At 47.6% G+C, this 25440-nt stretch overlaps 2 protein-coding genes across 3 annotated transcripts in view; both read left to right on the top strand.

Moving 5' to 3' along the window:
- Window positions 1-6297, top strand: part of LOC140411239 (uncharacterized) — a 233364-nt gene extending 227067 nt beyond the window's left edge. Inside the window, exon 9 of the mRNA XM_072500354.1 lies at window positions 6108-6297. The gene's annotated coding sequence lies outside the window, so the exon portion shown is untranslated. The remainder of the gene's footprint in view (window positions 1-6107) is intronic.
- A 7192-nt stretch (window positions 6298-13489) lies between these two features.
- The window catches only part of dcdc2b (doublecortin domain containing 2B), a 162960-nt gene continuing 151009 nt past the window's right edge, over window positions 13490-25440 (top strand). The window contains exon 1 of one of the 2 annotated variants that reach the window (XM_072500342.1): window positions 13490-13814. In XM_072500342.1, the coding sequence (XP_072356443.1) occupies window positions 13537-13814 (278 nt within the window). In that variant the 5' untranslated portion in view covers window positions 13490-13536. The remainder of the gene's footprint in view (window positions 13815-25440) is intronic. The other variant, XM_072500336.1, reaches the window with a different exon arrangement.

Here is a 25440-nt window from a genome sequence, read left to right on the forward strand (position 1 = left end):
TGTGTACAATATTTTGTTGTATGCTGTATTCACACTATTTTGATGTATACAGTATTTTGTTGTATAGAGTATGCACAGTGTTTTGTTGCATATGGAATTCATGGTATTTTGTTGTACATAGTATTTTGTTGTCTAGAGTACTCAGTATTTTTTAAAAGCTTGTTGCTTAGAGTATTCACATTTTTGTGTTGTATACAGTATTTGTTTGTATAGAGTATTCACTGTATTTTGTTGTACATCGTATTTGGTTGTATTGAGTGTTCACAGTATTTTGTTGTATACAGTATTTTGCTGTATACAGTATTCAGAGTATCTTGCTGCGTACAGTATTTTGTTGTACAGACTATTCACAGTATTTTCTTGTATACAGCATTCTGTTTTATACAGTATTCACAGTATTATGTTGAATACAGTATTTTGCTGTATAAAGTGTGCACAGTATCCTGATGTACATAATATTTTGTTGTATACCGTATCCACAGTATTTTGTTGTATCCAGTATTCACAGTATTTTGTTATATACTGTATTTTCTTTAACACAGTAATTACAGTATTTTGTTGTGTAGAGTATTTTGTTGTATACAGTATTCGCAGCATTTTAATGTGCAGTATTTTGTTGTTCACAGTATTTTGTTGTGTACAGTATTCACAGTCTTTTACAATATTCACATTTTTATTTAGCAAATTGATCAAGGATGTTAATTAAAAGATACCTGTGTAGCAAGGCTTTTTAAAATCCCTTTTAATATCTGATTATCAGTATAACAATCCAGTAAAAGTTGGACAACATGCTGGTGATGCTGGTGTCCAGTTTTGCAACGATGATGATGAAGCAAGTTATTGCCACCTGCGAAGGACAGGGGAGGAGCAGTAAACTGAATCCCCCAGGTCCCATCCTATACTGTCCACACTAAGTGTTGCTGTTTGGAATGTTAGATGTGTTTCTAAACCCCTTTTAGCATGTGGTCAATTTAAAGAACCAGGAGCAGACTTCTGTGAGTTTAAAAATAAAAAAGATTAATTATTCATACGAGTCTGCACCCTTCATCAATCACTCAGCACGCACTCACGTATGCATATGTACACGCACACGCAACCACTTTGACACAAATGCACTTGCACACAAACACACAAGAGCACATACATGTGCGGACACATCCGCTTCACACGTATGCACACACACTCACTCGCACGTGCAGACACAAACACACACTCACGCGATCTGTACTTTGGATGAGTTCAAATAGCTGGAGTCAGTTATCAGAATTATTGTAGGATTTCACGAAGAAGATGATTGTTCAGCAGGTCATGAGGTAAGACACTTGTAGCTTTTGTATCAGGAGTCTAATTTCTTCACAGGTTGGATTTAGGAATCAGGCTGGGAGACTTTTTAAAGACTTTGCAACCTATTCTTGAAAGACATAGGTGACACGACCTGTTCTGCAATTACTGGGTGAAATTCACTGCCTCGCGCTACTGGTAGCAGAGTTACCAATGAGGCAGAGAATCCAGGGTCGTGAAGAAAACGGAATCGGTGCTAGGCTTCCACCCTATTCTGGTGCCCCCCCCCCCCCCACCACTGACAACAGTATTAAGGTTCGCGCTCTGTGCCAGCAGGAGTGGGCCGGGCACCAAATTCTCCAGGCCCGCATGATTCTCCAGTCCTCTGGGGCGGGAATCACGTTGGGTGAGAATTATTACTATTCCTGAAAAGCATTACCCTGACATGGTGGACCTCACGGTGGGCCAAGGGAGTTGCCCCAAGTCCACTCTCTAACTTCCAGACAGGGTCCTCCCTTCGAGTGGGCTTCCTGACAGGGGTATCTCTTCTAGGTGATTTCCTGACATGGGTCTTTCTTCTGGGGGCTTCCGGACAGAGATCTTCCTTTTGAAACACTGGCATGGTTTTGATGAGTTTTACAAAAGTGGTGGTGTGTACCACATTAATCACCCCATTCCAATCTGGGTGGCACATTAGCACAGTGGTTAGCACTGTTGCTTCACAGCTCCAGGGTCCCAGGTTTGATTCCCGGCTTGCGTCACTTTCTGTGCGGAGTCTGCACGTTCTCCCTGTGTCTGCATGAGGTTCCTTTGGGTGCTCCAGTTTCCTCCCACAAGTCCCGAAAGACGTTCTTGTTAGGTGAATTGGACATTCTGAATTCTCCCTCTGTGTATCCCAACAAGCGACGAGGGGATTTTCACATTGACTTCATTGCAGTGTTAATGTAAGCCTACTTGTGACACTAGTCAAGATTATTATTGTTATTAACTAGATGGACCCCCCATAAGGACCCCATTACTAGAGGGAATCCCCACAGCGATCCCCTAATTTGAGGTACCACCTTCACAGAGACCCCCTAACTAGAGAAACCCCCACAAGGCCCCCCCAAACTAGAGAGACACCCCAGAGCCAGAGCGATACTCTAACTAGTAGGACCCCCTCGCACAAAGACCCCTTACGAAAGGAAACTCCCACAGACGCCGCAGAAAAAAAGAACCCTGTCTGGAAGCTAGTGAGCAATCCAAACGGGCAATGAAAGAAATTACAGTTGGTACACGTGCCTGGAAGCACCACCTGTTCATTCCTGGAAAGAGAACAGCTGTGACCTGTGTTTAAAATCCTCAGACCTGTGTTTAAGTCGTTCATTCATTTCTGTTTGTCCAGACCCTGGGGCGGGATTCTCCTCAATCGGCGCGATATCCGCCGACTGGCGCCAAAAACGGCGCGAATCAGTCCGGCATCGCGCCGCCCCAAAGGTGCGGAATTCTCTGCCTCTTGAGGGGCCGAGCCCTCACCTTGAGGGGCTAGGCCCACGCCGGACTGATTTCCGCCCCGCCAGCTGGCGGGAAAGGCCTTTGGTGCCCCGCCAGCTGGCGCGGAAATGACTTTGCCGTGGGGGTCCTCAATTATAGGGGTCCCTGTGTGGCGGTTCCCCCCATTATAGGGATCCCTGTGGGGCGGGTCCCCCTATTACAGGGGTCCAGTGGGGGTTCCTCCCTATTACAGGGGTCGTTGTGGGGCGGTCCCCCTGTTACAGGGGCGCCTGAGGGGTGGGGGGGGAGGGTCCCCTTATCACAGGAGTTGCTGTGGGGGGGGGGGGGTTCTGATAGAGGAGGCGTGAGCAGGCAGAGCACTGTCAGTAGGGTGTCCCTCAGATGGGCTTGGATGGTCTTTACCAATATGGCCCTAGTATGGTGGATCTTGCAACCCACCAGGCAGAGACCACAAGTGATCCGCGGCCATGTGATTCCCCGCTACAGGGACCGGAGAATCACAGGAGGCCGGTGCATAGGGTGCCGGGCCCCCTAAATAGATGCAAATTGGTCATCATGACACATTTGCATTTATTTACATCCCCTGTTGGCATGCATCGTGCACCTTGTTCACACAACTAGCGGGGATGGGAGCCGATCCGGGATTCACCCCTGACGCCCGATTCTCCGTCCCATCAGGGAATGCATTCCATGCATCCTGGCATGGGGTATCCCACCCACTGTCTCCCAGTCCTTGAATTTTTTCCATCACGGAGAAGCTGAACGCACTGGCTGGACTGGCTCCTCAGAGATCAGGCCTCAATTTTGAAATGTTGCCTCGATCTCTAAGTGAGTTTGAGGGTCCCTCGCAACCCCCACTCATGGGTAATGCCTCCTCCCACATACAGCGGCACTACCCCACATACCCCCAGGTGAGAACATCCCGCTATTGGATTGCTAATGGCCCCCTTTTTTGGACTTCCCACACACCCTTTTGACCCCCCCTTCCAGGACTCCCCCTTCCCCCCGCTAACTTTCCAGAGACCCTTCCATACCCTCTTTTCACCCTCGCACCTTTCATACCCTACTCAGTCCTTCCTTTATGGGTATTGCCCCCCCCTCAGACCCTGGCCCTTGGCAGTGGCACCCAGGCACTGGCACTGCCACCCTGGCCGCGCTACTGGCAGTGCTAATGGGAGGGGGTTCAGTTAGGTCACAAACTGCTCAGCGTCCGGCGCGGTTCACTATTTGGGCTTCTCCTGAAATCAAACAGCCCGATAGGCACAACACGGCCGGAAAATCGTGCCCAAAATCTCCCAAACAGAGAATTTCGCCCACAGTCTCCTTCGGTGTCCTTGGATAAACTTGTTATATCAAGCTCATTTCGGCCACATTTCTGATACTGGTGTCAACTAAACAGAATGGTTTGGAAGTCCAAAGCCAGCACTACATAATAGGAGGGAGGTGGTCGTCTTTCACACTTAACTTGTCGGTCTCAGCAGCTCCCTTTTGTTAAATTGCAAACTTGCGAAGTCTGGAGGTCCATTGATCCATTGGAGTAAACTTGGGATAATGTTAGGCGTCAGTTCCACAAAGAGGTACTGTCTAGGTATGCCCATTCCAGGAAAAGGCCCCCATACAGGTTGAATCAATTAGAATTTCCTGGAAGCTTGAGTCTGTCTGCGTTCCACAGAATCACTACAGTTAAGAAGGATTCCATTCAGCCCATCGAGTCTCCATCGATCCTCCGAAGGCCCACTCCCCCACCCTATCCCTGTAACCCCATGTGTTAATCATGGCCAATCCACCTAACGTGTAGATTGCTGGATTGTGGGAGGAACCCACGCAGACACAGAGAGAACGTGCAAACCCTAGCAGCCATCCAAGGCCGGAATTGAGCCCGGGTCCTTGGCTCTGTGAGGCAGTAGTGCTAACCACTGTGCCACCATATCGCCTCTTATAAACAAAGATCACTTGACCATTGGTAGTCATCTTAGCCACCTTGTGAGTGTCCATGTTAAAATGTAAAAGACTGTTCTAGAAGCTTCCACAGGAACACTTCATGTTCGAAGTTATTAATACGATATGCCTTCACTGGGCATAACACCACTGTATTTAGTTATCCTTTGCCTGTTATTGGGAAGTGGTTTAAAATCACTGAAAATTACACAAGAAATCTGCTCCTGGGCTAGAAATGGACAGAAGGGGGCAGCACATCGCACACTGGTTAGCACTGCAGCTTCATGTCACTGAGGACCTGGGTTCGAATCCTGACCCTGGGTCACTGTCCGTGTGGAGTTTGCACATCCTCCCAGTGTCTGCGTGGGTTTCACCCCCACAACCCAAAGATGTGCAGGTTAGGTGGATTGGCCAGGCTAAAATTGCCCCTTAATTGGAAAAAAATAATTGGGTACTCTAAAATTAAAAAAAAAGAAATGGCCAGAAGTATGTTTTTTAAATTTAGAGTACCCAATTCATTTTTTCCAATTAAGGGTCAATTTAGTGTGGCCAATCCACCTAACCTGCACATCTTTGGGTTGTGGGGGCGAAACCCACACAAACACAGGGAGAATGTGCAAACTCCACACGGACAGTGACCCAGAGCCGGGATCGAACCTGGGACCTCGGTGCCGTGAGGCAGCAGTGCTAACCACTTGCGCCACAGTGCTGCCCAAATGGCCAGAAGTATATAGGAAGCCCAATGTTCTGTCTCTGCTCAGTCAAGCTGCAACAGAAAACTTCCCTGCGTAAATCAAGGGAAAACTCTTACTGATCACGTCTAATGCAAAACCTTTTTGTGCTTTGTGCTTACTCAAATAATGGTTAAACAGTTCAACCTTTACTCCATTCTTTCTGATGAATATGAAAGAAAGAGGTTCAACCAATTGAATATTCATAGAATAAATAAACAATGCAAACATTTTTAATAAAATGTTTAATTTGCCTCCCTAAACATCACAGCTGTGCTGCAAAACGAGGTGACAATGGCATGGGGCACCAGCTTGTAATTAGGTGTATGTGTAGCATTTTAATCAGAGCTTTATGAAAGAAAAGATAAAAAAGTGTTATAATGTTAAATAAAGAAAGTACTGCTCTTAACATTGTGGTATTCTTTCTCATTGTTAAATGAAGCCGGCTATAATCTCTGGACAAGTTGCAGTACTTTTCAAGCAATTCATTTGTTTTGAACCAAAATCTCATATTGTCGTAATCCATTTGATAACTGTCATTATAAAAACAAAGGATCTGAGATTGGTCCTTTCGAAGCAACATAATGGTCCAGAAGATGACAGCAAGCAAATATATAGTTGCATCATCTGATATTTTATATTTTTTTCTATTCCTTTCCACAGGGAAAACAAATTCAACGCTTCTACATTTATCTGTGACGCGGAGAGTGTTAGAAACACCACAATGTGCTAAATCTGACAGCAATTTACAAATTGAAAATCTCCAACAAAGTATTCTGTTGTAACAGTCGAGCTTTTACATGCAGACTGCTTTAAAAAATGGTGGAAATTAAAACTTCATCATATACTCGGATCATTGTTTGTTAGAGGTATACATCTGTGAAAATCTTATTTCTTAGCTGTTCACCAGACTTCAAAATAGTTTTTTAAATATCCCATGAAACGTTTTTCACAATATTCTGATCTCAATAGAGGCCAGTAACGTCTTTAGGCTTAGTTTAGAATCCGAAAACCCAGGTATTTACTAAAAGAATGGTTGAAGCAAAATAATTTTATCACATCAAAATCAAAGAACATGAACAAAAATAGCGACATCATTTAAAAATGCCAGTTATGTTAAAGATTTTTTTTTTTTAATTCCAACTAAGGGGCAATTTAGCATGGCCAATCCACCTACTCTGCACATCTTTGTGTTGTGGGGGTGAAACCTATGCAGACACGGGGAGAATGTGCAAGCTCCACACGGACAGTGACCCGGGGCCGGATCGAACCCAGGTCCTCGGCGCCCTGATGCAGCAGAGTTATGTTAAAGGTAACAAAAATAAAATGAACACAATTACTTATACTCCAAAACAAATATATTAATCCCACTTTCCATCTGCATCCATTTTACTTATATGCCAAAACCCTCAAGTCAGTTAGTTATCAAGAATCGGAAGGTTAATTACTGTAAGTACTGTGTCAAGGGCAGATATTTCTTTGGGGCTTTCTTTTTAATTCCAGGCTAGTTATCCCAACAAATCTCCAACTATCCAAAGTTTTGCAAGCTCCCTGTTCAACATGGGCATCTCTGGTGTCTGAAACGTAGGTCAGATCTCTCCTGATTCTAAGATTCATTAACTCTGGAGTTTTCATCCGAATCTCCCACTCCACCTTCAGCTTGGTTGTACCAGAAACCCGACTTGCTGTTCGTAGAGTCCTTCAGCTAGAACAATAGTTACAATTCTTTTAGCCTACACTCAGAATTTCAACTGAATTAAGAATATAAGAACATGGGCAGCACGGTGGCGCAGTGGTTGGCATTGCTGCCTCACAGCGCCGAGTTCCCAAGTTCGATCCCGGCTCTGGGTCACTGTCCATGTGGAGTTTGCACATTCTCCCCGTGTCTGTGTGAGTTTCGCCCCCACAACACAAAGATGTGCAGGGTAGGTGGATTGGCCATGTTAAATTGCCCCTTAATTGGAAAAAATAAATTGGGCACTCTAAATTTTTTTAAAAAGAATATAAGAACATAAAGACTAATAGCAGGAGTCAGCAATTTAGCCCGTCGAGCCCACTCCGCCATTCAATACAATCATGGCTGATCTCCTCTCGGCCTCAGCTCCACTTTCCTGCCCATTCTCCATAACCCTTCAACCCATTACTAATTAAAAATCTGTCTATCTTCTCCTTAAATTTATTCAGTGGCCCGGGATAGTGAAGTCCACAAATTCACGACCCTTTGAGAAAAGTAGGGCTGGATTCTCCATCAGCGGGATCCTCCGCTTCGCCGGCAGCGCACTCACGCCTGTGGATTTCCTGATGGCGTGGGGGTGCCCACAATGGAAAACCCCATTGGCTGGTTGCTGGGTCGGAGGATCCTACTGCTGGCAGGGGCACGATGCTCCAGAAAACGGGTGTAGCGGGACGGAATATCCCGCCCGAAATTTCTCCTCATCTCTGTTTTAAATTAGCTGCCTCTTATCCTAAATCTATAACCTCTCAATCAAGCTTACCCCACAAGAGGAAGCATCCGCACTATGTCTACTTTGTCAATACCTTTTATCATCTTATATATCTCAAATAGATCTCCTCACATTCTTCTAAACCTGAGAAAATGTAGGTCTAAACGGCACATTCTTCCTTCAATGGACAAACCCCTTTAATAGTAATAAGAATAATCTTTATTGTCACAAGTAGGCTTACATTAACACTGCAATGAAGTTACTGTGAAAAGCTACTAGTCTCCACATTCCGGCGCCTGTTCGGGTACACAGAGGGAGAGTTCAGAATGTGCAAATTCACCTAATAAGCACGTCTTTCGGGACTTATGGGAGGAAACCGGGGCGCCTGGAGGAAACCCACGCAGACATGGGCAGAATGTGCAGACTCCGCACAGACAGTGACCCAAGCCAGAAATTGAACCCGGGTCCCTGGCGCTGTGAAGCCACTGCCAGCGGGATCCTCTGCTTTGCCGGCAGTGCACTCACGCTCGCGGATTTCCCCACGCCATGGGGGTCCCACAGTGGGAAACCTCATTGGCCAGCTGCCGGGATGGAGAATCCCACTGCTGGTGGGGGCATGCCGCAGCAGAAGGCAGGTGAGGCGGGACAGAGAATCCCGCCCCTCATCTCTGGAATCAATCTAGTGAACCTCCTCTGAACCTCCTCCAATGCAACTACATCCCTCCTCAAAAAAGGGGACCAAAACTGAACACATTACTACAGGTGCGGTCTCACCAATGCCTTGTACAATTGCAGAAACACTTCCCTACTTTTATACTCTACTCCTCTAACTATAGCGGTCAATGTTCCATATGCCGTTCCTATTACTCACTGAACCTGTATGCCAGTTTTCTTCAATTCATGCACGAGAACACCAAGATCCCTCTGCACTGAAGCACTTTAAAGCTTCTCTCCATTTAATTAATCATATCATAGAATTTCTGTAGTGCAGAAGGAATCCATTCGGCCCATTGATTTTGCACCGACCCTCAGGAAGTGCCACTTGCCTGCCCTACCCCCGCAACCCACCTAACTTGAACACTGAAGGGCAATTAGCGTGGTCAAGCTACCTAGCCTGCACACCTTTGGACTGTGGGAGGAAATTGAAGCAAACTTCACACAGACAGTCATCCAAGACCGGAATTGAACCCGAATACCTGGTGCTGTGAGGCAGCAGTGCTAACCACTGTGCGACCATGTTGTCCCAATAATAAGTTGCCTTTCCGTTTTTCCGACCAAAATAACCTTCTTTCTGTTGAAAGAATGTTTCTGAGAGTCTGCAACCTCAACCAGCCGCGCATATTTAGATGAGCCTTATTTAACTATGATTATCTGGATTGCGACCGGCGTAATTTGTTGGGTGACCCGCAATCGGCTCTCGCCGCCCAGCGGGATGCCCATTCTGGGATCGGTACTGGGCGCAACACGGTGGGAAAATCGGGCCCAATGTCTCCATGTTTGATAGCAATGCAGACTAAAATAGATGGACAAATGAATGACACAAATAGAATTTGGGCTAAACATGGAGATGGGAAACAAAGAGTAACAAAGGCAAATATTTATTTTATAAATAATTTATTAATATCAACAAAGTGCCATCACCGCCACATCCCCCCTGCCCCCCCCCCCCCCCCCCACTTTGGCCTTTCCTCATTTCTTCCCTTTGTTAATGACGCCTACACAGGTACAAACAATTCTCGAGTACCTCTAGCCTAGTCTAGCCACATACTGTACTCACCTGGCACAGTAGATGCTCCAGGCAGTGGAGTCTGAACAGATATCAGGAATGGGCCAAGTGCAGAAACAATGGACATTTTCAATTGACCAACTGTTAAACATACCACCTCGTCTTCCTTTGTATTGGCCTTGATGGAAATGGAATGTTAATGTAGAGAATTATAGGAAAGTGCAAAGGGTATACTTATCTAAGATATAATACCAGTAAAATATAACATCCCTACAAAAAAAGCCAAGAAGCACGAGCAAGTATTTTAGACTTTCACCTCTGAACACATATTTAGATCCAGCACAATAATCTTCAATCTGCTCACTGTAACAATCTTAAATTAAGTTAATTTTGGACATCTCAATTTAGTTCCCAAAAATTGCTGCTCTGTGGTGTAATTTTGCCCAAAGTTTTATAAATTAAAAATGACCCCAGTTGGATTTAATGCATATTACTAGGGGATGGAGCTTTACTCCACATATAATCCCCATTATACTTCACTGAAGAAAATGATTTTGCTGACGAAGGCTAAGAAACATTTGAAGGGGTAATTTTACCAGACCTCTCCAGCCAGTACAGCTCTTATGCCTGGTTTACACTCTGCTCAACATTACACTTGAAACAGAGGCCAGGATTCTCTGTTTGGGAGACCTGTTGCTGCTGGGACTGAATTGCGTGTCATTCGTGTTGCCATTCAGGGCGCTATTCGGTAAGAGATTCAGGACATGCAAATGGGGCAGCACTCTGCCAGCGTGAATTCAGAGCAGTTCCCGACTCAACGGACATTCTAATCGCTGGGGCCGGAGTTAGCGCCAGAGAGCCTGACAGCTGGAGCTGTTTCTAAGTGCTCCACTTACTGCACACTCACTAAAGCCATGAAGATGGCTCAGTGAAGACCTGTCCCGAGGTTGGGAGTCCGAGGTGGACCCACAGCTTCATTTCAGTGAGGAAAGGAGGAACACCCGCTTCCCCAGGATGGGCCGCAGGCTCAAACCTGCCCTCCTGAACATTGCCTGGGAGGAGGTGGCAGAGGCAGTCAGTGCTGTCAGCCTCACCAGAAGGAGACAGCCGGAGATCCGGAGGGCTGGGGTCACTGGTGAGCCCTCTGCCCTGAGAGGGGCAGATAACCAGGGAGGGCTCCAAAGGCCAGGTTGCAGATGTGCTCTTGTTGATGTGAAGTCTGCTGATCCCCTGCTTCCTCTGCAGAGGTGCAACATCGTGGGCCGAAGGGCCTGTACTGCGCTGTATTGTTCTATGTTCTATGTTCCTCTGCAGTGGCAGCTCTTCTGAGGAGTGCCAACTCCTGGTGGTCTCCTGATTGAGCTTGGCCATGTCCATCCCTGTGGTAGTCACCACTGTTTGTATAATGCATATATAAGAGGTAATACGGTAAGGCTCCTGTACTACAGGTACGGGGGTAGATCCCTGCCTGCTGGCTCCACCCCTTCCAATTGCTCCGGCACCACCCATCCTCCCCCCAGCGCACCTCAGCACAGCCCCCGCTCCAGGACGATCGGTCCTCCCATTGGTTCCACCTGGGGATGAAGATGAGGACTACATGCCCGGAGTCACAGGCGACCAAGCCGGCGCCTGCATCACCATCGGGACTGCGGTGCTCACAACGGAGGATCAAGGCACCCGACTGGCTAAATTTGTGAACTTTCACCAAACTATACACTTTAAAAATGCTCACATACCATGTAAATAGTTTTTCCACCACCCCTGCTGGACTTTGTTTTAACAGGGGGTGAATGTGGTAGTCATCACTGTTTGTACAATGCGTATATGAGAGGTAATACGGTAAGTCTCCTGTACTACAGGTACGGGGCTAGATCCCTGCCTGCTGGCTCTGCCCAGTAGGCGGAGTATAAATGTGTGTGCTCACCGAGCTGCAGCCATTTCAGCAGCAGCTGTAAGAGGCAAAACATCTTTGTTTAATAAAGCCTCGATTACTCTCTACTCTCGTCTCGTCGTAATTGATAGTGCATCAATCCCCTTGATGCTACAGCTAAGGTACGAGGGTATCCAGAGGGGTGGTCTGAGGGGCTCCCAGATGAGCAGAGGCTCTCTGAGTATTCAAAGGACACAGGCAGCAGTGTGGGCAGCCAGGAGCCTGTACGTAGCATCAAAGGGGAGTGTTTAAAAGACAGTCTGCAGCAATGATGTTCTGAGCCAGGCCACCCCGAACATGAGGGGGGGGGACCCGAATCCACGGGCCTGGCACCAAATCGCTCCCAGCTACTGCACTTGGCCTGGGCAGCGACCACCCAACAAGCCCAACAGTATTCAATGGATTTTCAGTGTATTTGTAGCCTCCGGTTCCCCCTCCGCAACCATGGCACCCAGTCCAAGTTTGTAAATATTTGCTGTAAATCGCATCCGGGCGACTTCCGCCTGACGGGTGGAGCATCGCTGAAATGCAGAGCATTCTGGTACGTTTAAATGCAAACAAATGCCAGTTTTGCATGCCCCTGCCGGCGCCGGCCACAAACCTCGATTTGTGCCGGACGCCCGATTCTCCCCCTGATCACGATTCGCGTGTTTCTGGCATTGAGAGGTGGAGAATCCAGTCCAGAGCACAGAAATTAAATGAGTTGTTAAATGGCATTCAATTCTATTCCCACTGGTTGGATTCAGCTATAATGATATTTCATTCCCTTGCAACAATCCCCTTTACCTTAAAAGGGCGTGATATTTCAGGTTAAAAGAAGAAAGTAAAAAAGTTAAATTCTGTAATCCAATTGGCTGAGAATACATAAATATACTTCCAAAATGAATACACGAGCTGCTGTATTATCAAAAATGAGTATAATCAATTATCATTCTTAATTATTATTAATAATCATTATTATCACTAATGCTGTGGGACAAAAGTGCTATTTATTAATCAAGGCACAGGTTGGAAATAAAGCTTATAACCTGTCAACTAAGACCGCTTCAAATTTTAAATGAATGCTGTTTTGTTGTGGGAATGAAAATCAGAGAATTGGAAAATGTGTGGCATTAATCTTTTTCTACAAATATGCCCCCTGTAGTATTTTGCTGGATTATTGTCTATAGGAAACAAACAACATAATCCCACAGAATGTAAGATCTGGGGCTGTTGCATTTTGTGACTATTCCAAAGAGGGTGATTTGGGTACATTTTGTGTCACATTACTCTTACTTTCCTACAGCAAAAGCTTTGAGTAATATTAGAGAGACACTTCCTAATATGACACTCAACCTTACAGAACTGCAATGAGATAATTTGTTTGGCTTCATCACAAACAACCCCATCATCCACTACCCACATCTCCAAGGTAACCACTAGCTGGGCAACCTGCAACAACAAAGCTTCATCTATTTCTTAAATCACCTGACAATGGTAGACCACTAGTAGGATTCCATTAGCAGAATGACAGTTCATGCCTTGTGATGATCTGATATAAATTCCTGATATGAGCTCTCTTGCGCATTTACACTACAAAATTAAAGCACAACGCTTGTGCAATACTTGTCCCCAAAATGAAACTGAACACCCTGAATAGAAATTGAAAGTGAATGCACTCAGCTTTTGGACCTATATTGGAACAGAATGTTGTCCATTTGGGAAGTGGGATCCAATTACAACCCCCATTTAATATTCCTGCTTGGGAATGGCTCAGAATGGCGATGCTCTTTGATTTGGAAGCTTATTGCCAAACAATAGGTGTAAATTTATCTTATTGACTTAAGCTACATTCTACTGACAGCACCATACACAAAGCAACCATTGATGAAAACAACACCATGGAAACCAAGGTAGCTTTGCACAGCACAATCACTCACGGCATTCACAATAACTTTAGTCGTGATTGAAGTATGCAATAAAGGGAAGAAAAGCTGGCCTTAAGTTTGGAAAATGGCCTCAACGGGCATTACTCTGTCCCCTCAGGCAAAGAATGTGGTAGTCTTTAAGAATGGCGATCCTTTCTTTACTGGAAGAAAGCTTGTGGTCAACCAGAGGCAGATTCTAACTTTTGAATCTTTCTTAAATGAAGTAACAAATAACATCAATGCTCCTGTGGCTGTGAGAAATATTTACACACCGAGTGGGGCACACCGGGTCGTTCAGTTAAATGATCTACAGAATGGATCCAATTATGTGGCCGCAGGATTTGAAAGGTTTAAAAAAATAGAGTAAGTACATTTATGCTGTTTTCACTCTGTCCACAAACTGATGTTCCTGCTATTTTTTCAGAGTTCGGGAAACCACAGCATAAGTAAAAAGAGATTAGGCATAAATTGATCTTAACTATTCATATTAAATCTATTTGATAGTCTCTGAAAGCCAAGCATATAATCGCTTTAATCCACTTCATTGAAATTCCTTTAAACTCTACCTGCGCATTAGCCCAGATCGTTGCAGAGTAAATCTAAACCTCTTTATAATTTTTTCTGCCTCTTTTTCTCTTCCTTAATCACACCCAGATTTCCCAATCTTTATTTTAATTTCCCTGCTTCAATTAAATATAGGGCGCGATTTATCGGCCTTGTCACGGCTGACTTGGTGACACAACGAAGCCGGTCCCTCACAAGATTTGCGACGGTTGAGACGTCTCTATCTGGATCTCGTCTGCAGTGTGCATGATCCAGATACATGGCTCATTTAAGTATGGCTGCGCTGGATTCTCCTAGCTCCCGGGAACTAACAGCCTCTCCAGCGAAGCCTCAACTGGGCGCGGTTTAATACCAGGCCTTAACGGCACCTGGGACGGGTCCCAGGTCATTGGAGACCCCTGAGTGGTCGTGGTCAGAACAGGGCAGGTGGCCCCCTGACTCTCCCTCTGGCATACCAGGTGGGATTCTTTGGAAACCAGCAGGGTGGGCAAATCCCGTGCGAAGGAGTGGCGTGAACCACTCCAGCGTCAGGCCGCCCCGAAGGTGCGGAATCCTCTAGCCCCATAGTCTGCTTCCTTTGGTTTCCTGGGGGAAACTCAAAGATCCCAGTCACTCTCCTTTAATTGATATCAATAAGCAGTTAAAGACCTGCATTTGCTACCTGCCGCAAGCAATCCCACTCCCATCCAGCCTCCACCAAAATGAGCCAAGGACGGGATGGAATCAGGGACCAGGTACATAGGTTGACGGCATTAGTTTAAGCATTCGCCCACCATCAATGGGGTGGCGTGGGTCGCTCCAGTGCCTTGCTGCCCTCCTGTAGGGCAGAGGATCTCCAGTTTTTACGACGGCGTCAACACTCTGCCTTCAGATGGGAGAATCCCACCCAGAATTCCTACAGTGCAGAAGGAAGCCATTCAGCCCATCGATTCTGCATCGACCCTGTGAAATAGCACCATTCCGATGCCCAATCCCCCACGTATCCTTGTAACCCCACCTCAGGCAATTTAGCATAGCCAGTTCACCTAAGCTGCACGTCTTTGGGCTGTGGGAAGGAACTGGAGTACCTGGAAAAACCACGCAGACACGGGAAGCATGTGCAGACCAGACAGTTACCTAAGGTTGGAACCCGGGTCTCTGGCTCTGTGAGGCAGCAGTGCTAACCACTGTAACCACTAGTGTATTTATAGTGTATATTTATGTACTATAAAGAGCAGAAAGAGGATATCACCATTTGCTGCTCTCCCAGGCTGTATAGTATGCTGTTTCACCCTTTGCCATGTTTTCTTAGTGTATGGTTTGACAGGGAGTTTTCATGACCCCGCGTCGTGCTTCTCAATGGCAGGAGGTAGCATGCCATTGGCCAGCAACAGGATCTTCTGGTTCCACCACTGTCAATGGGATTTGCCATTGAATCTACCACCCACTGCAGGGCTTTGCCGTCAGCGGGAACGCAAGATCCCGCTGCCGGAAAATTCCACCCTTTGTTTTTCTCTTCCCAACATTCTGCATAAAAAATAAATAAATCCACAGAAAAATAATAAACTGGACTGAGAGCTACCAGCGCTACCAATTCAATTGATTTCAACAGACAAGGTTCTCATGGTAGTTGCACAGTGGACTAATCAGCTGGCTTGTAATGCAGAACAAGGCCAGCAGCGTGGGTTCAATTCCCGTACCGGCCTCCCCGGAATTTGGCGACTAGGGGCTTTTCACAGTAACTTCATTAAAGCCTATTGTAACAATAAGCGAGTCTTATTATTATTATTATTGGTGGAAAAATTCAACAACAACCTGAGCGGGGTTCTCCAGTCTCCGACACTGAAATTGCGTTTGGCGATCGGTCGGAGAATCCCCTATGGTGCCAAATTCGGTAGGCTAGGAGTATGCCCCATGCTGTAGGGACGGCCTCAGGACATCACCTGAGGTCCTCCCCCCCGATGCTCCGCCCCCGATGGCCAAGTTCCCGACAGTGTGGGGCGTGTGTCCTATTTATTTTCGGGATCCCGGTGTGGCGGCTGCAGACTAAGTCCAGCGCCGTCACAGTTGGGGGGGGGTAGCCAATCCGCAGGCAGGGGGGACTTTGGTGGGGGTCTGGGGGCACTGATGGGGGGTGATCTGGGAGTGGAGAGCCTGGCCAAAGGGAGGCGCTATTTGGCTGGCCTGGTCCGCGCGTGGCTGGCGCCATGTTGCACGGCGCGGCCACTGCATGCGCAGCCACAGACCTGCCAATTCTCCAGCCGTATCTGCTGCTAAAGCCGGGGGCTCCAAGCTGTGTGCCTGCTAGCCACCAGCAGACGGAGGGTCGGTGGAGGTTTTGCGCCATTTTTTCAGGCGTAAAATGCCACCGTTCACACGCCGGCATCAGGACATAGTCTCCCTAATGGAGAATCCAGCCCGTTATATTTATATTGCAACTTTAATGTAATACAACATCTCAAGATTCTTCACATTAGTGTCAGCAACATTGAGCTGCATACAGTGATATTAGGGCAGTTGACTGGAAGCTTGGTCAACATGACAGGTTCAAAAGAAGAGAAAGAAATACAGAGGTGGAGGGGTTTAGGAAGGGTTTACGAGAGTTTGGGGGCGGGATTCTCTAATCCTGCGGCAGAGTGTCCACGCCGTCGTAAATGCCGCCGCGTGAACGTGCCGACCCCCACGACTAATTCTGGCCCCTACAGGGGGCCAGCACGGCACTGGAGCAGTTAACGCCACTCCAGCTGCTGAACATGGCGCGAACTGGGCGGTGCGGGATCCGCGCTTGCGCAGTGGCTTTCTTCATCACGCCGACCCCGCGCACCATGGCGCAGGACTACGGGGCCGGCGCTTAGGAAAGGAGGCCCCAGCCAGTGAGGCCGGCCTGCCGATCGGTGGGCCCCGATCGCGGGCCAGGCCACATCGGAAGCCCCCCCCCAGGGTCGGACCCCCCTCTCCACCCCCCCCCCCCACAGGCCGCCCCCCGACCCTTTCACGCCGAGGTACCGCCGGCTGAGAGCAGGTGTGGACGGCGCCGGCGGGACTCGGCGTTTTCATGACGGCCGCTCGGTCCACCCTGGGCCGAGAATCGGCGGGCCGGCCTCGTAGAGCGGATCGTGACCGGCGCCGCACCAACTACGCCGGCGCCAATTCTCCGCTCTGCGGAGTATCGCGTGCCGACGTCGGGGTGGCGTGGCGCGATTCGCGCCGGTCACGGGGATTCTCCGGCCCGGCCCCGGGCTGAGAGAATCCTGCCCTGGGCCTATGTAATGTTGTCTGTGAAACCTTTGACACTTCAATCATTACTCAAACGTTTCACCCAGGTGCCCTTATTTGCGAGATGAACAAAGGACAAATACAAGTTAACGATTCAAACAAACTTATGATTAAACACAGTAAAACATTTATTCCCCTTAAATTAACCCAACTAATAATAATCCCAAGATTCTTAATACTACCTGTGTCGATGAACTCAGTTGAGCTGTGGGTCCAATTCCCTGAGTTTCCATTGTCTCAGGGCCTTCGTCAGTGAAGGTGAGTCTCGCATGCTGCTTACTTCCGTCCTCTGGTCTGTCATCGAATCTTCTCTGCGACCTCGGTGCCGAGTCTTCGCGAGCGAGTGTCCTAGGGTTTTCGATCTTTATACCTCTCTTCGCGCCATTCCAGAAAGCTCTGTGGCCCTCAGTCATTGAGGTCTCAACATCCAATGGAGTTGCTGATTGTAACTCTGCAGGACATCAGCCCACCCCCAGGGTCCATCCCCAGGTGTATTGTTCACATGAAATCTTGCTCCATGTATGGTAACCTGGATGCCAGAAAGTCTAGCTTTATCTGCGCAATCCATGACAAACGATCCATTTGAATGGGGCCAATTATCTCCTGATGTCTTGTTGACAGGGCAGGCCCAGACTTGTCCTGACTGTCTGTCTTAGTTCAGTGCATTTGAACTTGTCTGTTCGAATTCCTATCAGGCTTGCCTGGAACTGGCTGCGGTTTAATTTAAAATGTCCAATTCTTTAAAGTGTCCAATTTTATATCGGGCCTAAAATTCAGGCTGCTGTCAATTTTACCACAGTAGCTGAAGGCACAATCACCAATGATAGAGTGATTAAAATTGGGAATTCTCAAGAGTCCAGAATCAGAGGAATGAAGATATCTGAAAGTATTGTGGGTTTTTATACTGTCTGGAAACCAGCACTCCTGCTGCATCTGCATGGACTTCTCTCTGTCTCTCCTGGAAAGAGGGGGCAGCGGTCCAGGATATGCGTGATGCAAAGATGGTGACTCTGTACAAAAACAGGGTGACCACAGTAATTGCAACAACTACCAAGGTATCTCTCTGCTGAGCATTGATGGAAAAGCATTTTCATGTGATGCCTTTGTCAGACTGCAGATCCCAGCTGAATGCAGCTACCCGGAATCCCAGACTGGTTTCAGACCTGAAAGATTTACAATTGACATGATCTGCTTGTTCCAGCAGCTACACAAGGAATGCCCTGAACAAAGACCACGCAACATATTACCGTCATCGATCTCACCGGCATTCAGCTATGTGAGCTGAGGTGGATTTTTTAAGCTGCTGGTGAAAATTGGCTGCTCAATGTGATCTTCTGTTTCCATGACAACATGTTGGGGAAGGTTAGCTATGATAGGACAACATTGGAATTCTTTTCAGATCCATTTTGAGGCCAAATAGGATTGTGTTCTGACACTGACACATCTTTGGCATATTCTTCTCTATGCCTTCAGGTTAATCTACAGAGGTCATCTACAGAAGGTCATCTGACTTCAGATCATCTACCGGGGGTCTACCTACATACCAGAACTGACAGGAAGCTGTTCGGCCTTGCTCGGTTATGATCCAAGACAAGATGGATCAAGTCCTCATCAGAGTTGTTTTACGGTGACAATGCTGTATTAACATTCTATACCAAAAACACTTTCAGCAACAAATGGACAGACTCTCTCACACCTGTAAAGAGTTTGGTTTGACAATCGCCATCAAGAAGACCAATGTAAAGGTTCAGCATGTTGCCTCCAAAATCAGCATTAACAATATGATATTGGAGGTTGTTGATAGCTTCACATATCTAGGCTCCATAATCACCAGCAATCTGTCACTTGATGCTGAACTCGATGCACAAATTGTAAAAGCTCCAACGGTTATGTCGAAGCTAAGTAAGAGAATATGGAATAACAGCAACATGAATGAGAACACTAAACCATAAATCTATCAAGCCTGCGTCCTTAACTCTTTCCTCTACAGTGGTGATACTGGACAACAGGGCAGGAGAAAAACCTGAACAGTTTCCACTTCTCTGTCTCAGACATATCCTCAGCATCTCTTAGCAGGGCAGTCACCAACTCAAGAGATTCTTGAACAAGCTAATTCCATCAACATAAACAAATTGCTAAGCCAATGTTGTCTGCAATGGCTTGGCCATAACGATTGGATGGTTGACGACCTTAAACCCAAAAGCCTTCTGTGTGGCGAAGTGGCCATTGGGACACAACCCTCTGGGCATCCATACCATCGCTATGACGACACCTGCAAGCAAGATATGAAAATGACAAAGCTGTGCATTGACTGCTGGGAAAGAGCTGCTGATGACCATGACCTCTGGAGGCTGACTGTTTATAAGGACTTTGGAAAAGATGAGCAGGATCAAAATGCTCCGCTGGTAAGAAGAGAGCCCAGAGAAAACAAAGGCCAGTAAACGGTGCAACGTCTCAGCCCACTACCTCACTCTGCAGTAAAAACCGCAGAGCTGGCAATGCCAGAGAGGGGCTTCTGAGACACACCAGATGATACTTAACATGGAGTCGAGCAGCAAAGTGAAAAGCATCATTTTATGAGATGGAAGGCTGCCACCAGCGTGAGCCTGGAACAGATTACAGAAATGGTAAGGGGTGAGGTCATGGAGGAATTTGAAAATAAGGCTGAGAACTTTAAAATCAAGACATAGCTTTACCATAAGCCAGCATTGGTCAATGAGCACAGGGGCGATAGGTGAACAGGATTTGCTGCGAGTAAGGTCTCAGGTAGCAGAGTTTTGGATGACCTTTGTTTATGCAAGGTAGAGTGTGGGATGCTAATGTTGCTTCCTTACTCCTTAAGGGTTCACAACTGACACTTCACACAAACTACACAAGACTGTTGGTATTCACTTAAAGAGTCTTAGATGACACACAGACTTTAAACTCTTCTCCGCAGCCCCGCGCTGAAATCGCAGCCATCGCTGGGGCGGAGAATCCAGTTTCACACCGTAATCGGGCCCAGCGCCGGTTCGGTGATTTTCCGGGACCCGAAAATCAGTGTGACCGTGGAGTGCGGCGCGTGGCTGGGGGCCCATTGACAGAGGCCCACCCAGCAAACCTCCGCTCCCGACCGGCCGAGTTCCCGACGGCGTGGAACTAACCACCTATTGCCAGTTGGGATGCTGGACTCAGTCCGCGGCCGCCCTGGTCAGGGGCGGGGGGATCGGACACCGGAGTGGGTGGGGGGCTTTATAGGCGACTGGGGGTTAGATCTGCTCGGTTTCATGCTCGGGCGCGCGGCCAATCAGGGGGTCTCCTTTCTGTGTGTGGCTCCGTGGCCTGAGTCCGCCATGGAGCTCGGTGCAGCCGCTGGAGGCTGCCGCCGTGCACATGCGCGGACTCCAGACCTGAAGTGGGGGGGCCTGTATCCGCAGCTAAATCTGCGAGATTTACTCCGGATCACTGCTAGCCCCCTGCAGGGCATTGAATTAGCTCAACTTGTTTCTCGGAATTTCTAGAGTAAAACCCCACCGTTTTTACACCAGCCTGGGGACAGAGTTTCATTTTGGGAGAATACAGCACCATAAATGTCACACAGACTATTTTGTCACACAGCCATTTTAATTCAATGAATGTCACACAGACTTTTTAATTCAATATCCAAATTAACATTCCACAATTCATGAATCAAACTCAAGTATCACCCCAGCAGAACAGCTGGCCAGGCTCTTATCATCAAAGGATACTTCAATGGTGTCTGTGTCCCTGACTTGGGGCCTTCTCCACGATGGTTGTTCCCAGGATTTTCGCTCCAGGGTTTTCGCTTCTGAGGCTTCAATCGTATGTACCTTCAAATGATGTATGCGTATGACCCTCATGTGGCTGAGGTCATTCTTCCCAGAGTCCGGTAAACAGGAAAAGTCTGTTTCGTGTTCCCTCTGCAGTCTTCCGCATTAACAACCCCTTGCAAACACAAAGGTCAGATGACCCTCTTGCTCTGCGAATATCTGTGGTTGGCTGGTTTCAACTTTTGCACTTTTTATTGTTGTACTTAACCAAATTTCCCAACATGCAATTTGGTTTGGCTACTCCAGCTAGGAGTGCGTTGGAATAGTCGAGTCGAGAGGTAACAAAGACATGAAAATGAGGGTTACAGCAGCAGATAAGTTGAAAAAGGGAGAAGTTGATCAATGTTGTGGAGGGGGAACCAGGTGGGTCTTTGAGATTTGGTGGACATGAGGTCGAAGATTCATCTCAAGTTCACATATCACACCAAGTGTGAACAGTCTCATTTAAAGCCAGACACTTGCCAAGGAGAGTGATGGAATCAGTGGCAAGGGGACCTAGTGTGGAGAGGAGAGCGAAGATTATGGCTTCAGTATTTCCAATATTGACCACTTGTTATTCAAAGACTATAGATAATCACATCCATATTTTTCTTGACAATTGGCATATATAATGTGTCAACTTGATTTATGTTTCTGTTTTACTATGTATTAATTTATAATATTCATATTTAAATCCATCTTCTATTCCTTAACCCATCTGCTAAGTTGGTCTAGATTCCTTTAAATGCTATCCATCTTCTTTGTGGTAATCACCTAACCGCAAGCTGTGCTATCTGAAAACTTTGTAATATATCATCATTAGGTTTCCTGCAGTGTATCATTTATGGGCAGTGTAAATAGCAAAGGGACACAGAACAGCTCCCTGTCGAGCATCATTCATTAATTGACTCGCATATTTCCCTCCTGCACTTTATTGCCAAGATAATATTCAGTCAGGTTAGAAAATGTATCCTTAATTCTATACTTTTTAACATTCTCTTCAAAAGCTTCACATTTAGAACTTTATCAAATATCCTTTGAAATATGATGGGCGGGATTCTCCGTTGCCCGACGCCGATATTGCATTCGGCATTTGGAAGAATCCCTTCCGATAACCAAATCAGGGGCGGCGCTGATTTGACGCCAGTTTTTGAGTCTCCGCCCCCTCTGAAATGGCGACATCGCATTGCGCGCCGTACGCCGTTGGAAAGGCATGGCGCGTCATTGGAAACCCCTCACCCAATGCTCCGCCCCCGATGGGCCTAGTTCCCGATGGCACGGAACACTTACGCTGTTTTTTTCATCGGCCCCGCATGGCGGCTGCGGACTGTGTCCAGCGACGCCACAGTCGGGGGGGGGGGGGGGGGGGGGGAGCCATGCCGCTGGTTGGGGGGAGGGCTTTGGCGAGGGCTGGGGGGACTGGTGTGGGGCGATCCGGGGTGGCGAGGAGGGTTACGGGGGTCATTATTTGGCAGGCCGGGTCCGCGCACGGCCGCGCCATGTTGTGCAGCACAGCCGCCGCAGGCCATCATCATGTGCATGCGCGGCATGGACCTGGCCATTCTCCAGTCATTTTTGGTGTGGGAGCCTGGAGCTTTACCCGGCACGAGTGCTAGACCCCAAACGGTCCAGGAATTGGTGCAGCTGTTGCACCGTTTTTTCGGGCGTAAAACGCCATTGTTCCCACGCCGGCGTCAGCACTTAGGTTGGAAATCGGAGAATCCAGCCCAATGGTGGTCAGTTTAATTTTATTTCTTTGGCCTATTTTTGTTATAATTTATAATGAATCGAAAGTGTTAATGGACATTCTCCGCTCCCCAACACCAAAATCGCGTTCGGCGACGGGGCAGAGAATCCGTTTTGGCGCCCGAAATCGGGAGCGGCGCCGGTTCTTCAATTCTCCACCCCCCGGAAATCGGCGTACTGCACCGAGTATCCACCGCCTCAGGCCCCGCTATGCTCCGTCCCCAACCGGCCGAATTCCCGACGGCGTGGACCTCTCATGGTTCCACCATCCGGGAACCTCACGAGGCGGCTGCGGACTTAGTCCGGTGCGGCCACAGTCGGGGGAGGGCCGATGGGCGGGCATTTGGGGCTTCATTCGGGGCTAGGGGCAATGTGTACGGGCAGTCCGGGTCACGCGAGCCGGCCGAAGGAGGGGACTATTGCACGGGCCGGGTCCGTGAGCGGCATCTGCCATGAAGCACGGCGTGGCCGCTGGAGGCAACACCTTGTGCATGCGCAGCCATTGCCCCGGCAATTCTCCAGGCCGTATCGGCAGCTACAGCCGGGTGCTCTTCGCTGCCTGGCCCCTAGCCCCCAGCAAAACGGAGAATAGGTGGCTTTTTTGCATCAGATTCCTGGTGTAAAAGGCCACCGTTTTCATGCCGGCTTGGAGACACAGGGCTGGATTCTCCGATCTCCGATGCCGATATCGGGGGCAGTGTCGCTATCGCGATGCTCCGCCCCCTGAAAAGCAGCGTACTCAGAGAGTACGCGCACACCATATCCGCAGCCTCCGTATGTTGGCTGAGGCCTGCCCCGCGGTGCTTCATCCCCGACCGGCCGAGTACTCGACGCCGTGGGTTTGGATGGGGCGGGCATCGTGAAAGCTGCTCCCGATTTCGTAGCAAACTTGGATTCTCCTGCCGTTCGGCGAACGCGATTTTGGCGTCGGCGACCGGAGAATCCAGCCCCATGTCTTATGTCCGGAGAAATGTAACTGCCTATTCACCGGCACCATCATTACCCAAGCCTGCAGGGAAACAAAGATTTTACTGTATTTTACCTTTTCGCCCAACCCATAAAGTGAGGTGTACTGTACCCTTTCACTGTAACCTTTGACACTGATTGGCCCAGAGTTTTTACATGTGCTCACTTGGCTCACACTGCATCTGCTGCTGACATCATTAGCGTGTGCCTCTTTATCAGTGCCCACTTCATGCCACTGCCTGCAATTCACAGACCTCTCCTTTCCACTAATTCCCAACTTGCCCATCGCCTGCTGCTTCCTCCATCTCGTAAGCCCTTGTTACCCCTCTTCTGAGCCCCTATTTCTCTTCCATTTGCCGACGGTTCCTGAGAGTTCTCTGCAGTAAAAACAAGAAATGCTGGAGCGGCTCAGCTAGCCTGGCAACATTTGTGGAGAGAGAAACAGATGTTTTGATTCCGTATGGCTCCTAGTCCGAGCTCTTCAAAGTGCTCTGCACTTCCTCTTGTTCATTGAGCTTTCGTCTCGCCCCCTGCTTTCCAGCCAGGTTGAACGCATGAACCACCAGTGTTCTTTTCTCAGGGTTTTGCCTGAATTTGGTGGCTGTTTATCCTTTTCCCGTGGTTGGGTTTGATGAAACCAGTGCCATCTTTCATGCATGCAGCTTCTCAGGCCTTGACGTCACAGACAGAGCAACCAAATAGAATTTACAGTGCAGAACATTCGGCCCATCGAGTCTGCACCAGCTCTTGGAAAGAGCACCCAATCCAACTGCACACCTCTACCCTATCCCCATAACCCAGTAACCCCACCCAACACTAAGGGCAATCTTGGACACTAAGGGCAATTTAGCATGGTCAATCCACTTAACCTGCACATCTTTGGACTATGGGAGGAAACCGGAGCGCCCAGAGGAAACCCACGCACACGCGGGGAGAACGTGCAGACTTCGCACAGACAATGGCCCAAGCCGGGAATCGAACCTGGGACCCTGGAGCTGTGAAGCAATTGTGTGGGTAGTGCACCCTCCGAAGTTGCAGAATCTCCAAACTCAGCCAAAGTGAAAATGCAGTTTGTTAATACTTAGTTTTTTGTTGTACCTGTGTGGCATTGCTACTAATCAGCAGAGTTCTAAAGATCTGGAGGGCCAAGGATCCATAAGATCAAACAACTTTACACAACAGCAATCAGTGTTCCAGAAAGTAAACTGCAATTAATTATAACTGGTTCTGAAGAGAGGAATTCAAAATATTCAACTTGTGTGATAGAGTATAGTTTAGTTCAAGGTCACCCAGCTAACCACAAACGTCAAAAGCAGTTTTATAATATTTTTTTTAAATGTGAAAAAATAGAAATTCTAATTGGCAAAGTTTGGTTACCTGTACTTAATGTTCACATACCTCAAGTAGGTTTATGCTATTTTGATGTTATCAGTTATTCCATCAGAAATTTCCACCCTTATTACCAAAGCTTAGTTATAAAACGCAACAGATGAAAAGTAATACAGGATTTTCTTCTGGTAATCAGCAGGAATAATAATTGTTTACAAAGTGACCCTTAATTAGCATGATAACACAGGCTAGACTGTGAATACATTTACTCCTGTAGTTACACTGTATGTGTTTGCAATAAATAGCCCAATGACAGTTTT

Source organism: Scyliorhinus torazame, chromosome 1, assembly GCF_047496885.1.
Source record: "Scyliorhinus torazame isolate Kashiwa2021f chromosome 1, sScyTor2.1, whole genome shotgun sequence".
NCBI lineage: Eukaryota > Metazoa > Chordata > Chondrichthyes > Carcharhiniformes > Scyliorhinidae > Scyliorhinus > Scyliorhinus torazame.